This window comes from Myotis daubentonii, chromosome 8, assembly GCF_963259705.1.
Source record: "Myotis daubentonii chromosome 8, mMyoDau2.1, whole genome shotgun sequence".
NCBI lineage: Eukaryota > Metazoa > Chordata > Mammalia > Chiroptera > Vespertilionidae > Myotis > Myotis daubentonii.
This window is the reverse complement of record NC_081847.1, coordinates 36,615,546-36,635,500: the sequence shown is the minus strand read 5'-3', so window position 1 is coordinate 36,635,500 and position 19,955 is coordinate 36,615,546. Positions and strand designations below refer to the sequence as shown.

The 19,955-nt window shown below is 43.8% G+C and overlaps 1 protein-coding gene across 2 annotated transcripts in view; it reads left to right on the top strand.

Moving 5' to 3' along the window:
• The window catches only part of PIGU (phosphatidylinositol glycan anchor biosynthesis class U), a 109,569-nt gene that overhangs the window by 5,601 nt on the left and 84,013 nt on the right, over positions 1 to 19,955 (top strand). Inside the window, exon 1 of one of the 2 annotated variants that reach the window (XM_059705946.1) lies at positions 14,033 to 14,808. The exons of the other annotated variant lie outside the window; for it this stretch is intronic. Coding sequence (XP_059561929.1) covers positions 14,679 to 14,808 — 130 coding nt within the window. The 5' untranslated portion in view covers positions 14,033 to 14,678. Of the gene's footprint in view, positions 1 to 14,032; positions 14,809 to 19,955 lie in introns of those variants that run through there. 2 annotated transcript variants of the gene reach the window in all.

The following is a 19,955-nucleotide window of genomic DNA, read 5'->3' as shown; positions in this document are numbered from 1 at the left end:
TGAAGGGAAATGATTGCATCCCCTCCAGCTTTGAGGCTGGGAAGGAAAGAGTGGACAACAGGGTTCCCAGCCACTCTTCTGGGAGCAAATGGATTCCCCTAAAGCTCAGAGCCCTGTCCTTTTCTGCTCACAGCTTTTCCTTGCCTCCCTACTACTTCCAGATGCAATTCACACTGCTGGCCAGGCATCCTCTCATGGTACCTGGTACACAGTAAGCATTCAATAAGTGACGACAAGAGGCATGATTGAAGCTGCCCTCACCCACCCTATTTATCCTGTCAACACACACACACACCCTGCGCAAATGATCACACTCTAAACCACCATCAGCCTTCCTGCTTCCAGGATTTTGCTCTTGCAGTTTCCTCCTCCTTCGGGACCCTGTCCACTTACCCACCCCATCTCCTGTGTTTATACCCTCTCTATTCAGGACTAATCAGCAGCTTATATTTATCTAGCATTTACTTTGTGCCTGTAACTCTCCAAGATGGACTCTGCTGTTATCCCCATTTTACAGATGAGGAACTTGGTGCTCAAACGGCTGAGGCTCAAGATCACTGCGCTAATAAGAGCCAGTGCATATTTCTGTACCTTTAACTGTGCTTAGAAATATAGTATATACACGTGTGTGCAATAATAAATAGCATAAAAGTTATAAAGCCTACATGTGAAAAATATACAGGTTTTTTGCCTATCACCCCCATGTTAGCCTTGAAGGAACAAACTGCCATGTTGTTGAGGTGCCCACATAGCAAGGGCTCAGGCGGGGTCTCTAGAAGCCAAGGGAGGCCCCCAGTTAACAGAGAGCAAGAAAATGGGGATCTCAGTAACATGGCCACACGAAAATGAATTCTGCCAACAATCTGAGGGAGCCGGGAAGCCAAACTTTCCCTAGTTGAGTCTCCAGATGAAGACACAGCTGGCCAACACCTTGATTTCAGCCTGTGGGTCCTGGAGCAGAGAACGCAGATAAGCTGTGCCTGGACTTCTGACTTATAGAACTGTGAACTAATAAATGCCTGTTGTCATATATATATATATATATATATATATATATATATATATATATATATATATATATTTAATGTGGCACATCTTATTTATTTTAAATTTTTAAAATTTTTCAGTTACAGTTGACATACAATATTTATATTGGTTTCATGTGTATAGCATAGTGGTTAGACATTTATATATCTTAGGAAGTGATCACCCCAATTAAATGGGTGTTGTAGTAGGCCCCTAAGTTTGTGGAGGTTTGTTACACAACAATAGAGAACTGCAACACATAGGTTGAAAAAGTTTTTGCATAAAAATTAAGAGGCAGCTTGAGTTACTAATTTAACTCTAGTATATTTTGTCTCAGTGCAAATATTTTTGTGAAGCTCATTAAAAGTGTTATAACTTGGAACAATGATTTTTTTAAAATATATTTTTATTGATTTCAGAGAGGAAGTGAGAGGGAGCAAGAGAGAGAATCATCAATGATGAGAGAGAATCATTGATTGGCTGCCTCCTGCACGCGCCCCACTGGGGATAGAGCATATACCAGGAATCAAATGGTGACTTCCTGGTTCATAGGTTGATGTTCAACCACTGAGCCACTCTGGCTGGGTGGAACAATGATTTTTTCTATCTTGTTTCTTTTGCCAAAGTCATATAGTTGAAATGGAATAATTTGAATATGTGAGATATAACTCCAGGATATCTATTAGCCAAAGGGCACTTCCTCCAGGAAGTTCTCTAAGATCTCTCTGGGAGAAAGTAACCTCTCCTCAGAGGTCCCCAAACACATGATTTTCCTGTCTCTTTGAGCACTACCTGCTCGCAGTTCACCACACACCCGGGATGCCTAGTTACCTTCTGGAAGACAGATACCTTTTCTGTACTTGAGAATCTCATTCAGTGTAAACAGAAACATAGAGACATTATGGTTCAGGGAGATAAAGTTTAGGAGAGTGAATAAGCCAGGGTGCTAGGGGAATCTAAAAAAAAGTGAGGGTGGGGAGATTTGCCCTGGCTGGTGTGGCTCATCTGGGTGTTGTTCTGTGTACCAGGAGGTTGACTGTTCAATTCCTGTCAAGGGTACATGCCCAGTTGCAGCTTTGTTCCCTGTGGGAGGCTCCCTCTTTCCCCCTCTCCCTTCCTCTCTCTTTAAGAATCCATGACATTGAAGGTGTTAAGCCTGAACCATGTGGGACCCTGGGATTTCTTTGGGTAATGGAGGTATCTGGGCTCAATGGTATCTTTCAAAGATTCTGATCCATTCTCTGGATCAAGCTGTTCCCCTCATCCTTTCCCTTGGTTTTACCTACCTACCCTCTGGGCCCAGAATGGCAGCCTCAGTCTTCACCATGGCCTGCTCTCTGTCCTCAGACGCCCTCCTATTCTATGAAATTCTTTTGGTCCAACTCCCTTGATTCCAGCCAAGAGTTTACCGCCAGGAGCTTTTGGCAGAAAAACCAGGAATAGAGGTTCTGAATAGAGTGTAAATATCTATCAATTCCTGGAGTTGCCTGGAGACTCCCTGCTTATTCTCCATTGCTTGTCTGGTTTTCTGTGGATACTGCCCTCCCTTTTCTGCCAGAGGAATTCACTGGGCCTACTTTGCTCCTGGGGGCAGAACCTTACCTGTGAACCTTAAAAAAAAAGTGCCTTCTTGTAGGAGAATAAACCCTTCCACCTGTAATGGAATGGTTATTTAAACATCATTTAGTGGACTAAGTTTACAAATGAGGAAACTGAAGCCTAGATGAGGGGGAAGGACTTGTGCAAGGTAACAGAAGGAAAGAATGAAAGGGATAAGGGATAGGACAGGAACTTGAGGCTTCTACTTCCAGTTCTTACCGCTTCACACTCTCCTAGAGTTCAAATACATTCAACCTGTATTCTCTCAAAATTTAGTATATAGCCCTAGCCAGTTTGGCTCAGTGGATAGAGTATTGGCCTGCAGACTGGAGGGTTCCAGGTTCAATTCCAGTCAAGGGCACATGCCCTGATTTCGGGCTCAATCCCCAGTAGGGAGCATGCAGGAGGCAGCTGATCGATGATTCTCTCTCATCATTGATGTTTCTATCTCTCCCTCTCCCTTCCTCTCTGAAATATATATATATTGAACCTAGTATATAAAGTTAACAGAATTGTAGTATATTCATCCAATGGACTATATTAAGCATTTAAAAAAGGAATAAACTGATATCAGCAAAAAATATGGATGGACCTCAAAACACAAGGCTGAACAGAAGAAACCAGATGCAAAAGAGTAGATACCATATGATTCCATTCATATGAGCTCCTAGAACGGGTAAAAGTAATATGTGCTAACAAAGCAGATCAATAGCTGCTTGGGGGTGGTGGCAGGACCAACGACAAATGGGAACAGTGATAGAAATGCTCGATATTTCCTGTCCGTATACTAAACCTAGTTGGATGGGTGCATTTACAGCATGTCCCCCAAAAATGTATGCACACTTTAACAGCTGATAGCTCAATTTTGAAAATGAAATGTATTTTAATAAACACTGCTTGTATAATTATTCAAAATGTGTGTATACATTTTGGGGGGACACCTTATATTTGTCAAAACTCATTACACCTCAACTAAATTGGTTTAAAAAGAATAAAAAGGCAACATTAAAGTATACTTATTCAATTCAGTTAAGAAAATACAATATCATCACTGACCTACATGCCCAAAATCAACATTGACCAACTCATTTGAGAAGGGCAAAGTCAGCAGTTCATAATTCCCAGGTCAGATGTTTTTTCCATGTTTGAAATGAAGTTGTCACAGATTTGGGTCAGAACATCATTTTCCTTAGACTTTTTGTTCAAGAACTTCCTCTGTCATAATAACTATTCCTGATTTGAGTCAAATTAGAAAGCTAGTGACTAATGCCTCCTTGATGTTTAATACAGGTGACTTATTGACTTGCCAGATTTAATTTTTCTTCTGAAGGAGCCTTCAAAGCTTTTTAGCGCTGTCCTTTAAAAAAGTATTTGCACAAGTGTTAATAATCATGGCTAATATTTATTGATTGCCTTCTGTGTTCCAGGTATTCTAAAGGTTTTTCATGTAATCTCTCATTACAGTTTCACAATGATCTTGACAGGGAGCTACCCTTATTATCCACATCTTGCAGGTTCTGAAACTGAGGCACAGAGAGTTTGAGTTATCTGCCGAAGGTTTGACAGCTACTAACTGACAGACTGGTATATGAATCCTGCCAGCCTGGCTCCAGAGCTCTTACACTAAATTCCTGCATATCTAGTTGGATGGGTTCTTCAGATGACCTCTTTCCACTGAATGGACTGAGAGAGAGATATTTTTGGAGGTGGGAGGAAGAGTGGTGGGGTATTGAAGGGGTGGAACAGAGAGGTAAGAGGTCGGAGCCAGCCGTCCCCGTTTTTCTGGGCTGCCTTGCTCAACCTCACATCGATCAGGACCTCTGGAAATATGACCCTATGGTCAATTGACTCTGGTTTTCAGCCCAGAATACTAGGGACAGGGAGCCAAGTAGGTGAGAGGTGACAGATGAGGCTCTTTGGAATGATGCCAGGAACAGCCCAGGTGCCTCCTTCTGAGCCAGGGTGTCCTTAGGGAAAGCAGGTGAGACAAAGGGCTTGACATGAATCCTCCTTTCAGAAGGAGAGGCAGCCTCACTCCTTTGCCTGGGGTGGTTGTACTATCTACCTGAAGTCAATTTTTAAAAATTAAAATGTAGTGCTGGCCAGTTTGGCTCAGTGGATAGAGTGTTGGCCTGTGGACTGAAGGGTCCCGGGTTTGATTCTAGTCAAGGGCACATGCCTTGTTTGTGGGCTCAATCCCCAGCAGGGGGTGTGCAGGAGGCAGCCCATTAGTGATTCTCTCTCATCATTGATGTTTCTATCTCTTCATCTCTGAAATCAATAAAAATATTTTTAAAAATTAAAATGTTTTTTAAATGATACAACAATTTACATAAATATTGTATAAATTCCAAGAAAACTTTTTTAAAATATATTTTTATTGATGTCAGAGAGGAAGGGAGAGGGAGTGACACACAGAAACATCAATGTGAGAAAGACACATGAGAGAGACACATCAATTGGCTGCCTCCTACATGTGCCCTAGCGATCAAGATATGTGCCCTTCACCGGAATCGAACCTGTGACCCTTCAGTCTGCAGGCTGACACTCTATCCACTGAGCCAAACCAGCTAGGGCAAACCTCACTCTTTTTCACACCTGCATTGTATCCCATTATAGTATGCATAGTATTTACCAGTCTCCTAATGAAAGAAAAGTTGTTTCCAATATTTTATTACTACAGATAATACTGCAATTAATATTTTTATCCATTATTTTGCATATTATTTGTAAGAATATCTATCAGTAGGGATTAGTAGGTTGAGATTATCTAAAAAATTTTAGTAGCAATGTAAAGTTGATAGATATTGCCAAATAGCTTCCAGGATGTAACAATTTATACTGCTTGTAAGTTATTTTGTTTCCACATCAATCTATACTCTGTCCTGCAGACTCACATTTTTCACTCAGCAATATAACTTGGAGTTCTATCTATGTCAATACATGTAGATATACCTCATTAAAGGAAAACTGTCTTACAGTTTCCCATTGTATGGCTGTTAGATAGCTTATTTAGTTGATCACTTATTGATGGACATTTGGGTGGTTTTCAATCTTTTTGCTATCACAGACAAATGCTCTAGTGACTATTCTTGTATGACTAGAATAGACTCAGAGAAGTGAATTGTAAGATGATAGGTATACATATTTCAATTTTAAATAGATGCTGTTGAATTGCTCTCCCAAAGTATTGTACCAATTTAGACTTCTACTAATGGTGCATAAGAGCTTTAGGTTTACATTTAGGACTAGCCCATGTACTTCCTCCTGAATCAAAGTTCAAAGTCCCAGTTATCACTGGGATCATTCAGGCCCTGATACCCAGCCCCCTATCGGATCTGAGTGGACAAGCTGAGTGTTGGGAAGGATGAACACATATGAGGGCCAGGGTGTCCCCCATTAGTCAAGTGGTCACCCAGATAACACAACTCTTTCCAAAGAAACGGCTACTTTGGGAGAAAATGAGCTCTCCCTATCTCCAGAAGTGTTTGAGTGGAGGTTTGGTATCAACAAATGCACTGAGCAAATTTTACTGTGTCTAGGGTCGTCGTCTTGACCCAGAGAGGAGTCAGACCCAGATCCTGCCCTTTCAGAGCTTGATACTCACGGGGAAAATAGATAAGTAAACAGATAATGACATTCTGTCTACTAAGTATTGAGTTGGCCTTCCTTTTCTGAAAATATCTGGAATTTCCTGCTACACACATGGAAATGCTGAAAATAAACACAATAAACATCCTTTTAAATGTACAACAGGACTTGCAATAGTTTGGATTTTAACAGACAATTGGGGAGAGGAAGCCTTGAGCTTATATGAAATTTGAGGTCTTGATAAACTAGGACCCTTTGGGTCTAGTCCACATTGAAAGAGTGGACTAGGGATAAACAAACAAATATCTGACTACTAGCAAAGGAGACAAAAATCTGTGTGTCCTATGTGTTTGTCTGGACTTGGTCTTTAGGTGGGGGAAAAAACTATTTCCTGAGAATTTGAAACCACATGCCTGACCTCCGTGTATCTGGGGTTCATATTTATATCACCTGCATGACTGGGAATCCCTGAGGCTGAGAAATCAATATAAAAGGAGGCCTACTCCAAAACTCTATCAGATGCCTAGCAGAGACAAATGCAAACCCTTCACCCACCCCCCATTGCAGACTACATAGGATTCCTATATATAAAGCCCTTCCAAACATTAACTAATTCGAAAGGAAAAAACTGATGAAATACACAAGGAAAAATCCACCACAAGTAAGATTCAACTAACAGAAGAATCACACTCCCAACAACTTCAGGTAACAGAATGATCAGACCGTGATCGTAAGTGTGGGACAGAGGTAGCTGGTAAATGCTTTGGGAGCACAGAGAAGAAACTACCTCCCTGATGGAATCAAAGTCTTCATAAAGGAGGAAACTTTAAGAACGGAATGGACCTTGAAGGATATGTAGGACTTGGCCAAATAAGGACAGATGCTGTTGGGAGTAGCCAATGGGGTGTACACAGTAGAATGTACCAAGGGAATGGCTACTTATTAACTGACTTTCTCAGGTGCAAAGAGGGCAGAAACATAGAGGAAGAGGGAAGGGAGGGAGGGAGGGGGACAGATCATGCTGGCCCTTCCTTTGCAAGCCATCTTAAGGACTTAGTTCTTTTTAAATTTATTTTTATTTCAGGAAGGACGAAAGAGAGAGAGATAGAAACATCAATGATGAGAATCATTGATCGGCTGCCTCCTGCATGCCCCCCGCAACCTGGGCATGTGCCCTGACTGGGAATTGAACCATAACTTCCTGGTTCATAGGTCAATGCTCAACCATTGAGCCACATTGGCCAGATAGGACTTAGTTCTTAAACTAAGTGCAAAGGAAAGCCAGTGAAGGGTTTTAAGTGAGAGCTTAGTGATTTCATTCATTCATTCATTCATTCATTCATTCATTCATTCAACAGCCATGTCAGGGATAGAGAATGAGTTGAGGATGAAGAGTGGCAATAAGAGACTATTCAAGAGAGTATAACAGACATCTAGGTGAGAAATCCTGCTGGCTTAGACCAGGGTGGTGGCAGTGAAAATGGAGAGGAGTAGATGAATTTGATTGATATCTAGGTCAAAGTTTGAAGATAGAGTGTATACAAGGGATGGGGAAGTGGGAGCTACGTAGACTGATTCCCAGGTTTTTGGCTGAGCATGTGAAACATTGGTGGTGCCATTCACAGAGATAAGAAATTGAGTTTTTGGAAGAAAGATCATGAGCTCAGGTTTAGATATTTGGGATTTAAAGTAGCTTTGGGATATCCAGGTGGTGATGTCTAAGAGGTAATATATATATATATATTATTATATATATTATTATATATATATATAATATTTATTTTTAAATTGATTTTAGAATGTGAAGAAGGGGGGGGAGAGAGAGAGAGAGAGAGAGAGAGAGAGAGAGAGAGAGAGAGAGAGAGAAACATAGGTGTGAGAGAGATACATCGATCAGTTACCTTTTGTACTTGCCCCAACCAGGGGGTTTAAACCGGCAACCTAGGTATGTGCCCTGACTGGAATCGAACCCACAACCTTCTGGTGATGGGACAAGGCTTTAAGCAACTGAGCCACACTGGCTGGGGCACTTTAATTTTTAAAATTTATTGATTGATTTGAGAGGAAGGGAGAGAGAGAGAGAGAATTTGTTGTTTCATTTATTGATGCATTCATTGGTGGTTTCTTTTTTATTATTGATTTCAGAGAGCGGAAGGGATAGGGAGAGAGAGATAGAGACATCAATGATGAGAGAGAGTCGTTGATCAGTTCCCTCTTGCATGCCCCCTACTGGGGGTCAGGCCCACAATCGGACATGCATGTGTCCTGACCTGGAATCAAACCGTGACCACCTGATTCATGAGTTGATGCTCAACCATTGAGCCACATTGGCCAGGCCATTCATTGTTTCTTGTATGTGCCCTGACCAGGGGTTGAACCCACAACCTTGGTGTTTAGGGACCACACTCTAACCAACTGAGCTACCCAGCCAAAGCTCACTTAGCATGTTTTCAAGGTCATCCAATTATAGTATGTATCAATACTTCATTCTTTTTTATTGCCCAATTATAGTCCATTGTATAGATATACTATATTTTGTTTACCCATCCATGGCAAATAAAATGGATATTTGTGTTGTTTCCACTTTTTGGCTATTATGAATAACTATAAATAAGCTATGAATATTTATATACAAGTTATTTTTATTATTGTTATATTAAATCCTCACCTGCGGATATGTTTATTGATTTTAGAGAGACATCCTAACAGCTAAGCTACATGACCAGAGTGGCAACTCTATGTGTAACATTTTGAGGAACTATCAAACTATTTTCCAGAATGGCTACAGCATTTTACATTCCCATTCAGTGATGTTATGAGGATTTCAATTTCTTAACATCCTTGTCAATACCTGTTATCAGTCTTTTATTGTAGCTATCCTAATGGGTATAAAGTGATAGCTCATTGAGGTGGATTTTTTGTTTGTTTTGTTAATCCTCACTCCAGGATATTGTTTCTCAAGGATATTTTTTCCCATTGATTTTAGAGTGGAAGGGAGGGGCAGAGACAGAGAGAGAGAAACATCAATATGAGAGAGACTCATCAATTGGTTGCCTTCCACAAGGGCCCTGACTGAGGTACATGCCCTTCACCAGAATCAAACCCAAGACCCTGCAGTCTGCGGGCCAACGCTCTAACCACCGAGAAAACTGGCTAGGGCTCATTGAGGTTTTGATTTATATTTCCCTAATAACTAATAATGTTGAGCATCTTTTCACATGCTTATTGGCCATTTGTGTATCTTTGGAAATATATCTATTCAAATCATTTGTCCATTTTTAATCAGGTCATTTGTCATTTTATTATTGAGTTGTAAAGAGTTCTTTATATATTCTGGATAATTGTCCCTAATCAGATATATGATTTGTAGATATTTTCTCCCATTCTGTGGTTTGTCTTTTTATTACCAGAGAGCCACCCAAGTCAAAGGGGGATGGCTCTCCCCTCCTCGGCTCTTGTCATACTCGTGAGAAAGAATTCAGACGAGTGACAGAAAGCAGTGGTGAAGCAAAGCAAGCAGATTTACTAAGGAAGCAAAGCAAGCAAACTTAGTAAGAATACAATTGGATAAAGCACAAGTGGACAACTCAGCTAGTCTGAGCACCCCAGGCACCTGGTAGGGGCTCAAGGGTTTTATACTCCCCCCGCATAGATTTCAAGGTTCTCCTTTTACATTGTTGCAGCTTTCCCCAGAATTTATAAGAACATCTTGCGATTTTATCTTGCTTGCTTCTTTGTTCAATGGGTGAGATAAACTCCCCCCTTTTTTCCCCTTCCCCTCCTCCTGCCCTAGCAGCTATCTTTCCTGCCTAACATCCCTTCCCCCCCACCCCCTCAAGTGATACCATCCAAATGCTTTGGGGGTTTTGTTGTTTGTCCCCCAGACTTCATCTGTCCTTGGGTTTAGCTGGCACAAATGTCATTAATTGGGTATTTGTTTTTATTTTCCCAGGCCAGGGTGATTTAAGCTATGTATTCTCTGGTTAGGGAAGATGTCTAGCGAGCTGGCTACAAGCTGCCCAAACCATTTGGCTTTATTTAATTTTCTCTCTCTAACTTTAAGTTTCCCCATTCCAGTTGCCCAGGAATTTTCCTAGCTTCTTACTATCCTGCCACATTTTCTTTCTTTCTTTATTCTTTTAAAATATATTTTTATTGATTTCAGAGAGGAAAGGAGAGGGGGAGAGAGAGCGAAACATCAAAGATGAGAGAGAATCATTGATTGGCTGCTTCTTACACTTCCCACACTGTGGATTGAGCCTGCAACCTGGGCATATGACCTGACCAGGAATCGAACCATAACCTCCTGGTTCATAGGTCGACACTCAACCACTGAACCATGCTGGCCGAGCCATTTTAATTTCTTGATAGTGTCCTTTGGGGTACAAAAGTTTTTAATTTTGATGAAGTTCAAGTTATTTCTTCTTTTGTTGCCTGTGCTTTTGTTGTTATAAGAAGCCATTGCCTAACTCAAGGTCATGGAGATTTACTATAGTATTTCTGTGTTTTCTAGGAGTCTTCTATGACCTTATATTTAGGTCTATGATCCATGCACACTCCTGTTTAAGAACCACTGGTTTGGGTTACATTTTCTACTTATCATGGCTAATCACTGTTCTTCCCAAAGACAATCCAAACCCTAAGAATTTTTAAGTCATTTGTTAGGATAATACAAATAATAATAAAACAGTTGACAATGTATATATTGAGCACTTGCTATGTGCTAAGCATTTTACATTACATAATCTTGCTCAATCTTCACTATGTTACCTAATCTTGCTCAATCTCCTCCATTTTTCAAGATGTAATATACTTTACTTGAAGATGATGTAATACATATCTCCTCCTTTTATGTAAAAGGAAATAACAACACTTGTTTTGTACTGGTCTCAGCCTGTCAATAACCAGTATTGTAGCTGGACCAGCCCTTGTGGTTCTGACTATGATTTCAAGATGCCTTTTAGCAATAACCATCAGGAAACTTTGAAAAGATAAGGTTTATTACTTACAAGACCTGCAAGACCTGAAAATTACACAGCACACCTGGGGCCACATAGCAAGGTTAAGGAGAGAGAGAGCACACACTAACAGGCCACAGGCCTGAGTGGCTGCTTTTATTGGGCAGCGGCCTAGAGTTTGTAGGTGAAATTTAAAACACATGGGCTCACACTTTATTGGTGAATTTAAAAAGCAGGAATTTAAAGCCCCAGAAGAAAGCAAAATAAACAAGTAGCCCAAATGATGTTATTTAAATCAACCAATATCTCTAAAACAAAGGAGTCTCAATAGGAGGAGGCCATCTGGCTCTTAATCTAATTGTGTGACTGGCAGCGTGTTTATTCAAGATAGCTGTCTTTGAAGTGGATGCCTTGGCAATCAAAGCTTAGGACAGGTATTTGCGTAACATAAAAGAAAAAAAAAACCAAGGTCGAGGCCTACGCTACACATTTACATCTTTAGGAAAGAAGGTTGTACGGACTAAGCTAATGTGTGTTAAGAGTATGGCACAATGCTTAGCAGAGCAGGGCTCAAAGGATGAGAGTGCCTTTATTCCTTCATGATCCCCTCTCCCAGTGGAGACCTGCTCCTCCCAATGGTCGAGAAAGCTATCTGTTCCCAGGCTGATTTTTGCATTCAGCTAGCACCCTGTTCTTTCTTCCTTCTCTCATCATGGTTTGAGATTTTATTTTTATTTGTGTTATTCTTAAGACTGTCACATCTCTGCAACTGCTCTCTAAGTTCCATTAAAGCAAGAAATAAAACTTTGTCATTGCAATATTCTCCAACACCCTGTATAGATCCTGGGGATGTAATGATACACACACACACACACACACACACACACACACACACACACACACACTTTCTTGTTTAAAATTCTCCAAAGGCACATGCATTGCACTTTGAATGAAGCCCAAATTCCCAACTATGGGAACAGGTCCCTACCTGATTCGCTCCTATCTGCCTCTGCACCTCCTAGTCTACTACTCTCTTCTTGGACCATACCTTACTTGTTCTTTCTTTCTGACTCAGCTTGGAAGCTCTGATTAATTTCTCATCTTTTAGATCTCAGCTTAAATGTCACCTCTTCTCAGAGCCTTCCCTGATCACCCTGTCCAATGTTAATGTTATCATCATAATTAGGTAGTTAATATGAATAATAGGAAGAGAGCAAAGGGGAGGCCAGACATTATAAGCATGGTCATCTAGGTAGCTTCTGCAGGAAGCTACAGCTTCAAGCTCCCCAGGGAACCAGTGGTCCATTTCCTGCAGATCGGTGGGGGAAGGGATGGAACCAAGGGGGAGATGAGTGTATGGGCTGTGAAGTCTGGGTGACATAGGGAAGGCTCTTGCCTATCAGTTTAGCCTGGGGAACAATAAATTGGCTAGGGGGCAGAGCCCATCAGAAGAGTGCAAAATCTTGGAAGGTCCTGGTTAAAATTCCCAGACAAAGAGTTCCCTTCTCTTGTCTCTTGCTCTTGTTCTCCTTTGCCCCTGACCTGTACTCCCCGGTGTGCTCGCTTGCCATGTGGGTTTAAGCAGCCTCATGGCCCATGGCTGTGCAGACCCCACACACAATGGATTGCAGCTAGGAATATAAGCTAAACTAGCCAGTTGCTGGACTGGACTGGACTTTAATATGGAATAGAAATTCTGGGCTGCTGAAGACAAGATTGGACTTTTCCCATGGTGGGACCTTGGAGGGGAACCTCCTTAATTTTACATCATCAATAAAGCTTTCAACAAGACCTTATCCTCCCACTGGGGCCCTGGGAAAGTCTTTTCCTCATAGCACCCACTTCCATGGATAACATTACCACTACCCTTCCACTAAGTTATTCTTCATCATGTAACCTGTTTCATTTTGTTTACAGATCTGAAATTTCTTCATATATTTAATATTATTATAGCTAACATTTAAGCACTTTTCATACATTAATTAATGAAGTGGTGTGCTTCTGAATTCTTATCAAAGGGCTCTCCAAACTATAAAACCCTGATTTGGAGTGTGTGCTCATTTCTGTAATGTAAACACTCACATTAGGAGGGATTTCAAGCTACCAACCTGTTTTCACTGAACACGGATTTGGGAAGGGCAGGGCAGTAGTACACAATATCTATATATATAAAAGCCTAAGTGACCATCACAACTGAACGGACAACCAAACAGGCTGCGTGGGGCGACCAGGATGGCAGGGGGGTTAGTGAGGGGCAACCAAACGACTGAGCAGCAGGCTGCGTCGGGCGACCAGGCCGGCAGGGGGGTTAGTGAGGGGTGACCAATCGACTGAGCAGCAGGCTGCATGGGGCGACCAGGCCAGCAGAGGGAGGTAGTGAGGGGCAACCAGGCTGGCGGAGGGAGCAGATGGGGGCGACCAGGCCGGCGGGAGGGCAGTTGGAGGTGACCAGGCCAGCAGGAGGGGCAGTTAGGGGCGATCAGGCAGGCAGGCAGGTGAGTAGTTAGGAGCCAGTGGTCCTGAATTATGAGAGGGATGTCCGACTGCTGGTTTAGGCCCGATCCTGGGAATCGGGCCTAAACCAGCAGTCGGACATCCCCTGAGGGGTCCCGGATTGGAGAGGGTGCAGGCTGGGCTGAGGGGACCCCTGCCCCCATGCATGAATTTCATGCACCGGGCCTCTAGTTATACAATATTTGCCTTAGTGAAATACCAAACCACCTCAAGAGCACAGTTAAAACAAAGTGTAGTAAAAACAATTAGGAAGTGATGAGTTTTGAATAAATATTCAAAAATAAATACTACCTTGTTTTTAATAAAATTTATTTAGTTGTAAGTTTATATAATTTAATTTTTTATAATGGCTGTGTTTAAAAGTGGGAGAATTTCTAAGCATTCCTCAGTTGTTTCTCGCAGGCCAGCAGGAGCCAACAGCCAGTTCATTTTTCAGATGAGAGATCTGAGGCACGGAAAGGTTAAGCAACTGTTCCAGGCCGCAGGCCTAACACATCTGTCTCCTAAGCCAAAATGTACCCTCAGAATCCAATATAGTGCCTGAGAACATATGTCGTTCAATACACAATTGCAAATACATGAATACATAGTTAATTGTCTCTAAACACACAAAAGAGAAACACTTAAGCATTGAAAACAAACACACCAGAGCGAAACTAACATCTCCTTAAAACTCACTCACAGCCCCACGAAGATCAATCCCCCATCTGACTACCCTCCGCAGCGCTCCAGCTCCTGAGCGCCTTTACAGTTCACCAGCTGTCACCGGAGACGTCGCCCACCCCTTCGCCACCGGCTTGACTCGCCCGGCTTCCCGTCGCCCGCCCTGCCGGGCCGCAAGGCTTCCTGGGAGTGGTAGTCCCCTGTCAGGCAGCTGCGGCGGCAGCAGCAGCCAGGCGCTCCGGGCCGCGGAACTACAGAGGCGGCGCACGGGCCCGAGGCTCTTCCGCATCGCCTATCGCTCCCCGGCGGCGTGCCGCCCCAGCTATCATGGCGGCTCCCTTGGCCCTGGTGCTGGTGGTGGCCGTGACGGTGCGGGCGGCCTTGTTCCGCTCCAGTCTGGCCGAGTTCATCTCCGAGCGGGTGGAGGTGGTGTCCCCACTGAGCTCTTGGAAGAGAGGTGAGGCCACCGGCTCGAGTAGGCGGCCAGGTCCCCGCGCTCTCCGGGCCTCTGTGAATCGGAGACGGGGCAGTGGCCGCCAGCACCACGCTCTGACCCGCTCCGGCGCCCTCCGCGGGCGGGAGGGCGGGGCCTAAGGACGCGTCTTCCTGGGGGAGGGGGCGAGGGACTGTTTGGTGAGGGCTGGGCCCGGGAGCGGGATTACCGGCGGGATGGAGATCTGAGGGGGTGTGTCCCACTGGGGCCTTGAACCCAGGGAAGTGGCCTGAGGAAGGGATACTTAGAGGGCGTGCCAGGTGGAGTGGGAATTGAGGGGGCTTGGGATTTCACGCGGGGTCCCTGGCGGTGCTCCCTGGAGGGTGGGACGGTGTGTGAGAGGCGGGGGGGTACCCCAGGTGAGGTGTTTAGGCGTCTACTCTCAGTCTAAGCTCGCAGTGCAGCTTTTCCTACTGTTTTTTCTTTTTATTGTTATTTTTAAAATTTATCGTTATTGTTCAAAGTATTACAGATGTCCCCCTTTCCCCCCATTGACCCCCTTCACTCCACTCCCCCCAGGCCTGCACCTCATTATTGTCTGTGCCCATGGGTTATGCATTTATGAATTTAAGCTCTTTGGTTAATTCCCCCCTTCCCTCTGAGATTAGTCAGTCTGTTCCATGCTTCTATGTCTCTGGGTCTGTTTTGTTCATCAGCTTATTTTGTTCATTAGATTCCACATGAGTGCGATCATGTGATACTTGTCTCTGACTGGCTTATTAGCATGATACTCTCCTGGTCCCTCCATGCTGTCTCAGAGGGTAAGGGATCCTTCTTTTTTCACTGCTCCATAGTATTTCATGGTATAAATGTACCACAGCTTTTTTTATCCACTCATCTACTGATGGGCACTTGGGCTGTTTCCAGATCTTCACTATTGTAAATTGTGTTGTTATGAACATAGGGTTACATACATTCATATATATACACTGAGTGGCCAGATTATTATGACCACCCCATCAGTACTTCATTGGGCCACCTTTTGCCTTCAATACTGCGGCGATTCTTGGCTCCACAAGATGTTGAAAGGTGATGCGAGGAATCTGACACCGGGCCTGATGAATAGCACTGTCCAGTTCTGTGAGATTTGATGGTTGTGGAACCAGCTGCCTGATGGCTCTTTTAACTTCCTCCCACAAATACTCAATTGGATTGAGATCTGGTGATTGTGGGGGCCACCTAAGCAGGGTAAAGTCTCCCTCATATTCTTGAAACCACTCCTGCACAATATGAGCACCGTGGCATGGTGCATTGTCTTGTTGGAAGAAGCCATCTCCATTGGGATACGCCATCAACACGATAGGATGAACCTGATCAACAACGATACTTAGGTATGTTGTGCTATTCAGACATTGTTCCACATGAATTAAAGGGCCCAAATCATGCCAGGAAAACATGCCCCAAACCATAACACTGCCCCCACCAGCTTGAAGGGTTGTACTCATGTAAGTGGGGTGCATGCTTTCATGCTGTTTCTGCCAAATTCTCACTCTGCCATCTGCATGATGCAACTGGAAACATGATTCATCGGACCACATGACTTTTTCCCAATGCTCGACTGTCCAATCCTTGTGGTCCTGTGCGAATTGGAGACGTTTTATCTTGGTAACTGCAGACAGAAAAGGTGTTTGAACAGGCCTTCAGCTGTTTTGCTGATACTTGCTCCATGTCTCCGAGCGCCAACAATCATCCCATGTTCAAAGGCTGTTAAATCGCGTTGTTTACCAATATCTTCAGAAAAAAATCACTTCTACTGTCGTGGTAAACAACCTCCTTCCCTATTTATAATGGTCTGGCCCTCTAGCAACTTCAGCGCAAAATTATAATTTGCCTACAAACATCAGGTGGTCATAATAATCTGGCCACTCAGTGTATATATACATATATATCCTATATAATAAAAGGGTAATATGCAAATTGACCCTAATGGCGGACCGACCAGAAAGACCGCTTGACCAGTCACTATGAGGCATGCTGACCACCTCTCAGTCCCATCCCCCGCCTGACAGGCTACAATCGCCAGATGGCAAACAGAGAACCGGGTTGGGTGGCGGCGGTGGGTGGGGCCGGCTGCAGGCAGCTGGGGAAGATGGCCCTGATCACAGGCCAGGCTTAGGGACTGTACCATGTACGAATTTCGTGTGCCTGGCCTCTAGGGACTGTACCATGTACGAATTTCGTGTGCCTGGCCTCTAGGGACTGTACCATGTACGAATTTTGTGTGCCTGGCCTCTAGTTATATATATATATATTTACACACACACACACACACACACACACACTAGAGGCCTGGCGCACAAAAATTTGTGCACTCGGAGGGGGGGTCCCTCAGCCTGGCCTGTGCCCTCTCACAGTCTGGAACCCCTTGGGGGATGACCACCTGCTGACTTAGGCTTACTCCCCGGGGGATTAGGCCTAAGCTGGCAATCAGACATCCCTCTGGCAGCCCTGGAGCCCTCGGGGGTTGTCCACTTGCCAGCGGGGAGTAGACTTAAGCTGCAGTCTGACATCTTTAGTGCTGCTGAGGAGATGGGAGAGGCTCCCACCACCACCACTGTACTGGCAGCCATCAGCCTGGCTTGTGGCTGAGCAGAGCTCCCCCTGTGGGAGTGCACTGACCACCAGGGGACAGCTCCTGCATGGAGTGTCTGCCCCCTGGTGGTCAGTGTGTGTCATAGTGACCAGTCATTCCCAGTCTTTCTGCTGTTAGGGTCAGTTTGCATATTACCCTTTTATTATATAGCATAGAGGCTTGGTGCATGGGTGGGGGCTGGCTGGTTTGCCCTGAAGGGTGTCCCGGATCAGGGTGGGGGTCCCGCTGGGGTGCCTGGCCAGCCTGGGTGAGGGGCTGATGGGGGTTTGCAGGCTGGTCACAACCCCTTCAGGGTGGGGGTCCCCACTGGGGTGCCTGGCCAGCCTGGGTGAGGGGCTGATGGCTGTTTGTAGGCTGGTCAAGCCCCCCCAGTGGGGACCCTCACCCCATGGAGGTTTGGCCAGACTGGGTGAGGGGCTGATGGCTGTTTTCAGGCTGGCCACACCCCCTTTAGGGTGGGGGGTCCCCACTGGGTTGCCTGGCCAGTCTGGGTGAGGGGCTGAGGGCCGTTTTCAGGCTGGCCAAGCCCCCTGGCGATGGAAGCTCCCAGCCTCTCCTTTTTTTCTTTTTCTTTTTTTTATTCTGGGATTTATTTACCTTCCATAATTGAAACTTTGTTGCCTTCAGTGGAGCTCAGACCCGGCCACGGCAGGCGGGAAGCTTGGCTTCCTCCATCACTGGAGCAACCAAGCCTCCTGCTTGCTCCAGCTCCGTGGCTGCCGGCCGCCATCTTGGTTGGGTTAATTTGCATATAGTCGCTCTGATTGGCTGGTAGGTGTGGCTTAAAGCATAGCAAAGGTACGGTCAATTTGCATGTTTGTCTTTTATTAGATTAGATATATAATTTATTTTTAAAGAAATGTTGAAAGATGTGAAGTGTCCGAAGCAGGGTTTGAAGATTTTCTTTAAAAACATTTTTTTTTACTGCAGTATATACAGTGCCCAGAAAATAAATGTAGAGCTTAATGAATTTTTACAAACTGTATATACCATGTGGGCAACACCCAGATAAAAAAAACAGAACATTACCAGCACCCTAGAAGCCCCCTTCCTGTGCTTGAACTTTAAATTCTAGAGTTTTGATGTTATAAACTTTTTTTTGTTGTTGTTAATTCTTACTAGAGGATATTTTTAGTGTTTATTTTTGTTGTTAATCCTTACCTGAGGACATTTTCCCATTGATTTTTAGAGAGAATGAAAAGGTGGGGGAGGGACACAGAGAGAGAAACTTCGATATGTGAGAGACACATCTATTGGTTCCCTCCCACACTCACCCTGTTTGGGACAGGGATTGTTCCTGCAAACCAGGTATTTACTCTTTACTGGGAATTGAACATTTGGGTGTACGGGCGTCCCTCTAACCACTGAGCAACGCCAGCCACGGCAATCCCATAAATATTTTGGAATGGGAAATGGCATAATAAGTGAGTGTTTAAGAATAATTAGAGCCCGGCCAGCATAGCTTAGTGGTTGAGCTATGAACGAGGAGGTTATAGTTGGATTCCTGGTCACGGCATATGTGGGCTCAGTCCCCAGTAGGGATGTGCAGGAGGCAGCTGATCAATGATTCTCACTCATCATTGATGTTTCTGTCTCTCTCCCTCTCCCTTCCTTTCTGAAATCAGTAAAAATACTTTAAAAAAAAGAATAATTAGAGCTAAGAGTTCTAAAAATACTATATATCATTGACTGACTTATTTCACTTAGCATGGTATGCTCCAGGTACCTCCATGCTGTCTCAAAGGGTAAAAGATTCTTTTTTACTGCTGCATAGTATTTCTTGGTAATAAATGTACCACAGCTTTTTCATCCATTCGTCTACTGATGGGCAATTGGGCTGTTTCCAGATCCTATCGTAAATTATGCTGTTATGAACATAGGGGTGCATATATTCTTTCTGATTGGTGTTTCGGGTTTCTTAGAATATATTCCTAGAAGTGGGATCACTGAGTCACATGGCAGTTCCATTATTTAATTTTTTTAAGAAATTCCATACTGTTTTCCATAATGGCTGCACCAGTCTGCATTCCCACTAGCAGTGTAGTAGGATTCCCTTTTCTTAACATCCTCACCAACACTTCTCATTTGTTGATTTGTTGATGGTAACCATTATAGTATCTACATGATATCGTTCATGTGGAATCTAATTAACAAAATAAACTGATGAATGGAGTGGATCTGGAGACATGGAAGCATGGAACAGAGTGCGGAATCTCGGAGGGAAGGTGGGGGAGGGTGAATGGATGGGAGGTAATCAACCAAAGAACTTGTATGCATATATGTATAACCCATCAACACTGACAGGGTGGTGAAGGCCTGGGGTAGGGGATGGGGGTGGGCTGGAGGGGGGTCAATGGAGGAAAAAACAGGGACATATGTAATACTTTCAACAATAAAGATTTTTAAAATAAGTAAATAAATAAATAAAAATACTGTATAATAGAGATTATGATAAGCCTCATTTTATCCTCCAGTTATTCTCTGTTAGATGGTGTTATTTTCCTCATTTGACAGTTGA